General features: G+C 36.7%; 1 protein-coding gene across 2 annotated transcripts; it reads left to right on the top strand.

Annotated features, from left to right (window-relative positions):
- The first annotated feature begins 137 nt into the window (after window positions 1–137).
- Window positions 138–9,516, top strand: LOC125042360 (E3 ubiquitin-protein ligase Mdm2-like). 2 transcript variants are annotated; one of them, XM_047637921.1, is made up of 7 exons: window positions 138–241; window positions 2,540–2,837; window positions 3,754–3,890; window positions 4,020–4,423; window positions 4,787–4,914; window positions 5,908–6,102; window positions 7,404–9,516. In XM_047637921.1, exons 2-7 carry the CDS (start codon window positions 2,562–2,564, stop codon window positions 8,325–8,327), a joined length of 2,064 nt encoding a protein of 687 aa, XP_047493877.1. In that variant the 5' UTR covers window positions 138–241; window positions 2,540–2,561; the 3' UTR covers window positions 8,328–9,516. The 2 variants fall into 2 exon arrangements, with proteins under 2 accessions (XP_047493877.1, XP_047493878.1); XM_047637922.1 differs by having other exon boundaries at window positions 149–257.
- The last annotated feature ends 1,125 nt before the right edge of the window (window positions 9,517–10,641 follow it).

Here is a 10,641-nt window from a genome sequence, read left to right as displayed (position 1 = left end):
TGACATACATTAATAAATTAAAAAACCGAAATACAAACATCAAAATCAGAAAAAATAGCAATTATCTTCACTAAATTTGTCTGAGCATAGCGACTTTGTCTGCTATACTGTAGCGCTCCACCCTCAGCGCACCTTGGCAACGCTGCGTCCTGATGTAAACAAAGCGGCGGAGGGTGACCAAAGGGTGACCTCGAGACACACTTTCTACACTCTTTTCCTTCACTCTAAGACGCGTTGTGAGGTGTGAGACTTGATTTGTAGGTTGTTTTGTTTGTTGTGTGGGAGTATGATGGGCTGAAGAGGGAGAGAAGGGCCCGAGAGAAGGGTGCTGGCTGATGGGTTTGAATTTTACTGTCGTGTGCTTGACATTTTGGTGGAAATTGTTTTGAATTGTTTTTCACTAATTTTGTTATTTTTGACCAGCCATTACAGATTCATTGGGAAGCAATTATTCAAGATAGTGATTAAATTTAATATAAGGGGCATTTATCTGGATTTAGGCATTTAGAAGTAAAATTCGGACGCCTTGACATAATTCAGTTGTTTATACAATATATGTCAACATAACTTCATAGCCAGTACCAGAAAATCAGCAACTAATAGGCAGCTAAGTTAGGAGTAAAAAAAAAAAGATAAAAAAAAAAATAATAAAAATCTAGAACATCAAAAGATAAATATCAGCAGTGTGTTGCTCCATCTGCTGTCGGTTAAAAGTCATCTCGGCAACTTGTCCTTAGCGGTGCAGGTCTTAGCAGCATAAAGCAAGTGACAGGCATGAATGAGATTTTACACTATAAGAATTTCGAACTATTTATGATATTTACTGGTAATGATCTACCTCTCATTTACCCTAGATACCTAAAGGATATAAGTTGTCAATCTTTTATTATCATGCATGTATATGGTACAAAGGAAACACTACATGTGGTGGATAGAACAGCAAAAAGCGAGGTTTTCTAAGGTTTATGTTTCTTCTGCTACTTTGTGACATATCCTGCATATCCTCTTCTCTAAGTTGGCTATTCTTTTCTCTAATCATGTCACTTTTGTGGCGGAAAGAAGTCATGCAGAGTAAAGGATGTGAAGTTGATAGGTGCACCTTTCCATCTGCCCCCTACTAATTGTTGTTAATAAATGACAAGATATATGCAAAAAAATGTACACAAAATATGTCTTTATGTTTAAGAGAAACTGACCCTATTTAAATGGAGTGCTGTCTATAGTGCCCAGGCTGATCAATGTTAAAATAAGAACCATGCAGAGATAGAAAAGAACAAAGACATGCATCCTATAGAATAGAGAACATTATTGACTGTAAAGATCATCTGCCAAAAGTCACTTTAAAAGTTACACTTGCGGTGAATGCAGTCCTCACCATGACCTATAATTTCAGCACTTCAGCAAAAGGGCAGAATACCTCCACCATGTGCATAACCTAGGTGATTTGCTGTCAGATAAGGAACTATTTCAATCTCAATTTTTAAAGATTATTTTTAGTGGAAGTTTGCTAGCCTTTGCCTGAGTACTGAAGTCATGAAGGCCATGACAGTCTCAGAATTTAGTCTCAAGCAGATGCTATTCTAGATTCAAGAATTACATGAGTTGCAGTTTTCCTTTGTCTACAAAACACATGATAGGCTTAAACTAGCATATTTACTTGGAATATAAAACAATTAGAACCAATGGCTACATGAAAAATGTGTTTAACCTTTCTTATTCATGTCCTCCCAATTCTTTCATTAAGCATCCATGTGTGACAAGTATGCAGCCTGGAATGTCTAATTTTAAGTTGAATACAATCTTATTGATGTAACATAATAATTACTAGTATCCATAAGATCTCGGTATTCCAGCAAAGGGTAACAAATCACCACACATATTCAGCATGATGGACTATGGACTGTTGTCCCTATTTTTGGTCTAAAATCTCTTCCTTGCCAGAATATGCATGGTGGAGTTTTGTTGTCCTTTCATTGGAGTGCCAAATACAGATGCCATGGCAAACTCCAGAGTTCTGTAGGTGTATCTTTGATGAGTGGTTATGGGCTTACCTTCGCTTTCTGCATCTTGTTTCTACAACTAGTTAATAGTACTGTTTCTCTCTATCTCAGGAGCATCCTCCTTTCAATCCTGTAATTCATCTCAGCTTGTTGAATGCTGAATAATATGAATTCTTCCTGGAAAATATTGCATTTTATAGAGTAGGATAAGAGGTGGTGATAGATGAGAAAAGGTTATATTCTTAGCTAAATCATCTCTGTAATTAATAAACTTTCATCTCATTTTGAAAACATATGCTTTTTATTCTTACTACATGAATTATACAATTTGTGACTTTCCAAGTCTGGTTGAATGACTTTTGATAATATTATTACACTATGAATACTTCTCAAAGGTATAAATGTAGATGTGTAAAGTTGTAAAGATTGCTGCCTGTTGAATGTCATTGGAAATTATTAATTTGGGAACGAAAGAGAAAAAATAGAATGACTGAAGGCTGTTGACAGGACTGCCTATAGATACCCAATTACCTTTTCAGGCTACAATGTAAGGCTTCAGAGATGCCCCCTGACTTGCCTGAGGCAACGAGCCTCTCCTCGGTGGTCACTAGTGTTTCCAGCAGAAGTGCCGGAGCTGGTGACCGAGAAGATCCTGCAAAACAAGAAAATGGAACGGAACACTCAAGCACTTCCAGCACCCCGACAAATGTTGAAACTGGAGGTTCCCAGCCTCCCAGTGCAGCAGGTGGTGGCTGTAAAATGTATTATATCACACCTCAGCTCAGAGATGCCTTTGCTTCTGTTGGAGCGGTGCATAAACCATACCAGTTTAAAGAGGTAATTATAGTGTATACATTTTGATTTTGATTACCCCTAACCTAAAGCTTTATTATATCAGAACTGCATGGAATGTTGGTACAAATCAAGGGTGCTCTATGCTCCATATCATTTCCAGCGTTAATTCAGTTGCTGGTATTTATAAGTGATTTATTATCAGTAGTATTATCAAAGTTTTTATTACCATTTTCTACTATTGGTATTATTGATTTTTTATTATTATTATTGTTATTGTTTTGTATCATCATTATTTACATTATTATTATTGCCATTGTCATTAGTAGTAGTAGTAGTAGTCATCATTATTTGGTGAGATTTAATAATTTCAAACAATATAAAAAGGTGTAAGAGAAAAACCACTCTAAAGAAAAACATTCATTGAAAGTGGAAATGTTGGTCTTGTACTGCTTACTCCGAATCAGAATTTACAAACAAGAAAGATTGTGCCTACAAGTAACTCAATGCTGCAGAAAAATTTCCCTTCAGTACTATACAGTGTGACAATAGTAATATGTTTCCAATTAATGTAACTGAAGGGTGAAGTACTTTTTTGGCTGACTGAGTGAATAGCTGGAGGGATATAGCCATAAACGTTGTATGGATTTAAAAAAAGCAACCCCAATTTTGTTAACTTGCGACCATATTTGTGGTCTCGTAGTTAGGAAAATTTTGTGCCAACCGGCAGAGAATCTTCCAAAATAGTGATATCCACAGCAAGATACTACATGAGAATGTTTTTCTTGTAATATCCCAGGCCTGAATTAGTTAACAACATCATTCTCGAGAAAATTTACGTTGACTTACTCAATTGTAATACTGGTTATTTATATATTATGTAATGTTCAGATATTCGCCACACGATGATTTAGTTCAGGTTGTTTTTGTTTTTCCCTGATTTAATGGCTGTGTTTTACAGGTTCTGCAGTTGCTGAAGACTTATCTTTATAGTAATCGCAGCTTATTCGACCCACAAGATATTCACTATGTTAATTGTGGTGGTGATTCCCTTGGGAAAGCTTTCGGAGTAAATCGATTTCACTTTAATGATGTAAGGTAAGTGTCCTTTCTTCCTGTTGTTTTTACACACTGAACTCCTCTGGACAAAATACTGAAACAGTTTGAGAATATGCTTTTTGTAAGCCTGAATTTTCTTATGGTAATACTACTTTTTTGCTATTTCAGGACTCTGGTAGCTAAGAATCTGATTCCTGTGGAATCAAGGTTCCAGACACAGCCTGTAAATCAGGAACCGGCATCAAATGGATCTTTAGATCCGTCAAGTAATATCAATAGTAATAGTGTAAGGACACAAAATACAGCAAATGTAAATAATAATGTAGATACAACCAATGACAAAACAGAGACAGGTGTTTCAGAAGCCCCTGTCAATACAGTGAATACCCAGAATGGTGAAGCAAGTGCAGAACCCCAAACACTTCCTGGATCATCCAGAAGTAGTCAGAGAACCATTTCAGGCAACAGAAGATCCAAGAGTTTTGCTGGTGTGTACAAGTTCTGTATCCCAGAAGTTCCTGACACAAATTCAGAATCAGAGACGGATTATAGTTGTCAAGGATATGAAACTGGTAGGTTTGAGGGTGGTGAAGTAGTAGCATTGTTGTTGTTGTTTGAATATCTTCAGCTTGTAGCCATTATAATTTGATTTTTGTTTGAGTGAATTTTAACCCTATGATGAGGGTTTTTAACCATGCCAAACAGAGCTATACAGTAGTGGTCTTGCACTGTCAGGCACTCAAGTGAAAAATTAAAAGCATGGGAGATGCTGTTCGCAGTTTTAGCTGTAGTATGCATAATTTTTCAATTAGAGAGAGAGAAACAAGATTTTGAACCTACTTTGGAAGGCATAAGTTAAATAAGACTTGTATATAATAATGGTGAGGGATATAGAACAAATAGCTGACACTTAAATTGATTTGCTCTTTTTCTAGCATACTGCCGGAACACAGAGTTTGAGGAGAGCAGCTCAGAAACAGACTGCTACATCGACGAGTATGAAATTGCCTCTTTTGATGAGCAAGACCAGAAACAGTCTGACGAGGGAGATTCTGATATTGAGGTTCGTAATGTATCCACCTCTTGTAACCATGATGGAATTAGAGGGATTGGCTTGAAATAGGGGGTATAGGAACAGGAAATATTTTGATTGTGAATAAATTTGTTCCATATTTTAAAGCTGAAGTAGCTATTACTACCCATTTTAAGTTTGATGTATTTTGGAGGTTGAATGGAGATACTTATCTTTCTTTTCCTCTTCATCCCTATATAACTCATATCTCCTCTTTCTTCTTCCCTTATATATTATCTACATATTTATTTTTACCTATTATAAGTAAACTGAATTCCTTGAACATTAATTTTTAATTTTTACTGATTTGTTGTTGCAAATTGAGATGCCTTTTTTATGGTGAATTATGATATAATGTTATAAAAGGAAGTTAAAATATCAGAGCAAGCCTTGATAATTTCATTGGACTGCCTATCACAAAATATTAGTGTAGACAGTAATCTGTTGTTTTAAAAAGGAGTGGTAATTTTGATGACAGATTTCAATTACATTGTAAAGGCAGGCAGAATGCCACAATTTCACCAAAATAACATTTTTATCCTTATTTATTTATTTTTATCCTTATTTATTTATTTTTTCTTTTATTTTCTTTCTTTCTGAAGAAGAAATAGCTGTTTATCTCAGAAATAACTGAAATACATTTACTCTCTCTCTCTCTCTCTCTCTCTCTCTCTCTCTCTCTCTCTCTCTCTCTCTCTCTCTCTCTCTCTCTCTCTCTCTCTCTCTCTCTCTCTCTCTCCCTCTCTCTTTTTCATTCACAAATGAATCCAACAACACAGAAAGACCCCACTTACACAGACTTCCACAACACTTAAATGCCAATGCTTAACCTCCCTCGTCCTCCTTTCTCCCCTTTTACACCCACCCCCCCACCCCCCAACAGCCAAATACCCACACAAGGGCCATATGTGCTAAAGTACAGCTCCTTGTACTTTAATCAAATTGAGATGGAGACTGGATACTAAGGTCAACTTTCATTTCAAGGATGTAGAGGTGGCCGTGTTTGCTATCCATGCGCTCTGCCAGGATGACTCCGAGCAGGGCTTCTGGGCAGACGACTCGCAGACCGAGAGCCAGTCAACAGACTCGGACCCGGAGCTTGTGGCGGAGAGGTGGAACTGCCTCAGCTGCGGCCTGCGCAACAAGCCCTTTGTGCGTTACTGCGGGAAGTGTTGGCAGGTAGGATCCAGTTTTTCTTTGTGTTTGTTTGTGTGTGTTTGTTTTTGTTTGTGTGTGTGTTTGTTTTTCTTTGTGTTTGTGTGTTTGTTTTTGTTTGTGTGTGTGTTTGTATATGTTTGTGTGTGTGTGTGTGTGTGTGTGTGTGTGTGTTTGCATGTGTGTGTGTGTGTGTGTGTGTGTGTGTGTGTGTGTGTGTGTGTGTGTGTGTGTGTGTGTGTGTGTGTGTGTGTGTGTGTGTGTGTGTGCGTGCATGCGTGTGTGTGTGTGTGTGTGTGTGTGTGTGTGTGTGTGTGTGTGTGTGTGTGTGTGTGTGTGTGTGTGTGTGTGTGTGTGATATATATATATATATATATATATATATATATATATATATATATATATATATATACATATATATATACATAGACTTTTTTTTCTTCTTCTTCTTTTTCTTTCTCTTTCTTTCTTTTTTCTTTCTCTTTCCTTCTTTCTTTCCTTCTTTCATTTCTGCTGCCTTTCCATCCTTCTTTATTATTTGACATCAAAATGTCATAGACAGATAGACATAAATAATTTGAGATATCACAAATATGAAATTCTAGTTTTATGATTAAAATGTGTTTGTAAGAATAAATGGCAACAATAAGTTAATGTTGAAAAGAGGTTGTTTACACTATAATTCACCCAATGCCGACGGGCATGACGATTACGTACGTGCCATGTCCACTTTGAGCTTACTTGTTTGTTTTTATACATAGATGGCTACACTTGTACTAAGTCACCAATGAGCCAGTTACGAGTACTGCCTGTCTCACCCATTCACCCTTTTCTTTGATTTACAAAAATATTTTACGTTATCTTATTTTACTGTTACTAATGTTTATAACATTATAGTAATTATAATGTTTATAATAAAAATAACACCATCAATATTCATAGCACTAGTAAAAAAATATGTTTTTCCTGCCAATTCAAATCAGGTAAGGTCACAAGTTCTACTAATTGACTTCTTTGTGGCTAAGCACTGGCAGAGCCATCTATGTGCAGAGATATTAAAAATATTAAAAAATGCACAGCATTTTCCCCATATTTTGTTCATTTTCCTTGGCGGCATTGGGTTAAGGTTATCTCTAAATCTTTGTATGATATCAAAGGATTGTAATATTTTGTTGAAAAGTGATAATCACTATTTTTGTAAAGAAAAAAATGCAAGCATTTCATAAGAGTAATCCTGCTATTATTATTATTATCTGTAGATTAACAACATTTTACTGTTCACAGAGCCCTGTGGGCATTAATCCAGTTTTAATTGTTACACACAGCTAAGAAAGGACTGGCTCCCAGAACGATCCAAGAAGAGAAAGAGAAGGAAACCGAGGCCCAAAAAGAAGGCTAAGAAATTGAAAGAGCAGACTGAGGAGCAGAAGAAGAAGCAGGAACACTCAGCAGAAAAGCCCAGCCTGCCAGGGGATGCAGCAGGCCCCTCCCACAAAAAGGAGGTGCTCCTAATATCTAGCACGCTGGAGACGCCACCCACGGGTTCACTGGATCGTTACGGCTCCCAAGACTCTGGGATATTCATGTCCCAGGAAAGTCTGAATGATTTCAGTAATGATTCTGCAGCTGCAATTAATGCGAAAACAGAGCCGGGATCCACTGAGTTTGTCAAGCCGGAGGGGCGGTCCCCTTTATCTCGGCAGTTGTCTCTCCCCAGCAGTTGTGACAATGAGGACGGCAAGGTCAGGAGGAAAAGGAGGTCATCCCTTTCCCTGGAAGTGGAAATGCCTCCTTCCAAAGCCTCGAAATCTTCCGACTGGCCAGGAAAAGAAGACAGCCAGAATGATGAGTCTGATGCTCGGTCCGAAGAATTCATCAAGTTCTTGCAGTCGAGTGCAGGAAAGAAGTGCTTTTTACAGTTCCTGCAGTCGAATTCTGGGAGGGATTGGCTCAGGTCAGATGGTAAATTGTTCCAGTGGTCCCAGCCAGTACAAGAAACATGCATGGAAGCCCTTGGAACCAGCACCACTTCTAGCTTGTCTGGCAGATGTTCACCCGAAACCATATCAGGGTTCTCCCTCTTGTGCTCCATTTGCTGTTTACGTCCCAAAAATGCATCAATTATTCACGGTAGACTGTCGCACCAAGCCACCTGCTACCAGTGTGCCAGGCGCTTACATGATAGTGGTGGGCGATGTCCTGTGTGCCGCCGAAAAATACACATGGTATGTAAGCACATCATTGCATGAGGTACATTTTTGTATAGTTCCATGATTGTGTAGATATGTAAAATAATTGTCTAGAGAAGAAGAGAGAGAAAATTGTATTCTTCTGTTTGAATGAATGGCTGGATTTTTTTCTTTATCTTTATTATTATATAATTTTTGTTTTTATTTGATTTTAGTTTATGTTGTTTCTGGTTTCTGTTTTACATATCTTGATACCCACAAAATGAGTAACTTCTAAAAACATGAGTTTATATAACCAACCATGCATGTGGTAGATATTTTTTACTTAGATATGAATGATTAACCACTTTGATGAGTTGGCAAGAACAGGCATTTCCAACCTAGAGAAGCTATCCACTCTATAGGTCTTCCACAAAAGACAAAAAGTACCGTATTTGACAGCTTACATACTCTCTCTTGGACGAGCTTTGACTGTCGCTTCATTTGCTCTTCCAGGTCTCCCCTTCTTACTTAATTACAGTGTGCAGAACATGTTTAAAAATAGCCATGTCTTGCAGTTTTAAAGTTTAGTTTCAGTGTTAAGTGGTTTTACACATTACTTTAATAAAAAATATGAGGAAGAGATTTTTCCTGATTATTTAGTTTCATTAGATCAGTTTATATGTTGTTACATTTATGATTTTCAAAGATTATTTTTTCCAGTGGTTGCTTTATACTGCATGAAAGCAGAGTTGTAATCTGGTTTACATTTTCATTTGTTATGATTACAGGGCTGTACATTTTTGTGTTTATGAATGGATCATGCAGATATATATTGTATCAGTAGTATATTTATATTTGAATCTTTCCAAAACTAAATCAAATAATGATGGAAGTATGCATTCTAGACAGAGTCGTAAGTAATATTCCTTTATAATCTTTATATCACGTGATTGTTATAAAAGTAGAGATGTCAGTATTAGGTGAAGAACAGGTATAAACTTGCATTTTGAAAGCTGAAAGCATTGAGCAGTTATTCTGTTGCAGTGGAGAGTAACTTCTGTTTGAAAGATATGACATCATCTCACTTCAGAGAGTTGTTACTTTTATATGATGAGTTTTCTTTCACAGGATGTGAATGCTTTTGTAAAATGTCGTAAAATGGAGTCATTAGTGGTAAGATTCGTAATTCCTAATTTTTTTTTAACAATATAAGTGTGCTGTTTGACTTGTTTTGACCCACTGTATATAATAAAGATATAGATGTTAATGTTTTAATGATTAGAGCACTGCGTATGTGAAATCCTCTAGGTGCTCAAAGTAGCAAGAAAATGACAAGATCTCTCAGTCATCTCCTTTCACCTTAATTTTTTGGAATGGGAGTGGAGCATTATAGTATGTAGTCTTCAAACATATCTTCCTTTTTTAACCAATAAACAATTTTTGTACACTAAACACATTAATTCCTTATTGTATCAGCCTGTAACCTTTAAGAAAAGTTTGTTATAAGTATGTACGTTTGCACTGTTGCAAATTCGATATTTTCCTCCAATCCATATAGTGTGCTACATGTATTTTTGGCACAAGAAAGATTGAAATGGGTGAGTTTTCCCTGTGGGACATAATTCATTTTGGATGTGGATGAGATTTCCCGAGTAGAATTTTGTATTTTTCTCAAGCATTTTGAGTTTGTGGGGAGTGAGGTGTGCATAATTCAGTACAGTAGTGTTGGCCTAGATGTTATGTATTCTTATAGTGGCTAATATTCTTAGCTAATACTTCCTTGACTGAGATGGCACTGAATGTCTTCTGAAGATCAATGTAGGAAATTGATTGACTGATTTTTTTTGTGACATGAGCCATGTTTGCTGTTATCAGATGAGTCTAGTGTGTTGTTTTGCCTGTGGAATTTGAGAGAAAGTAAAATGTATGAGATTAAATCTCTCAAGAAGTAGATCCAAGTCATACATTCTGTTCCTAGGTCATAGAGATTTCTGTTTCGAGGATGTGATGCATAAGAGCTTTAGAAAAGGATGAAATTAGTTTGTGCATAGTCAGAGGTAAAATATTAATTTTAGAGTAGAGCTCATCTATTTATAGTGAAAAGGGAGTTATAACCTGACAGAATGGCTTGCTGTTATTCACTCTCCCTTTCTCTTTCTTTTTCTCTCCTCTCCCCTCCCCTCCCTCTCTCCTTCTTTCTTTTTTTCTCTTCTTCCTTTCTATCTCTCTCCTACTTTCTCTTTTTATCTCCTTTATTTCTCTCTCCTTTTTCTGCTCCTTCATCCTCAGTTTCTCTGTTTTTCCTCTTTCTTCCCCTTCTTCCTGTATTATCTCCCTATTTTTTTTTTATTATATATATATCTCCCTCACTTTTTATCCCTTCTTCCCTCTT

This window comes from Penaeus chinensis, chromosome 32 (assembly GCF_019202785.1).
Source record: "Penaeus chinensis breed Huanghai No. 1 chromosome 32, ASM1920278v2, whole genome shotgun sequence".
NCBI classification, from domain to species: Eukaryota; Metazoa; Arthropoda; class Malacostraca; order Decapoda; family Penaeidae; genus Penaeus; species Penaeus chinensis.
This window is presented reverse-complemented; position numbering and strand designations above follow the sequence as displayed.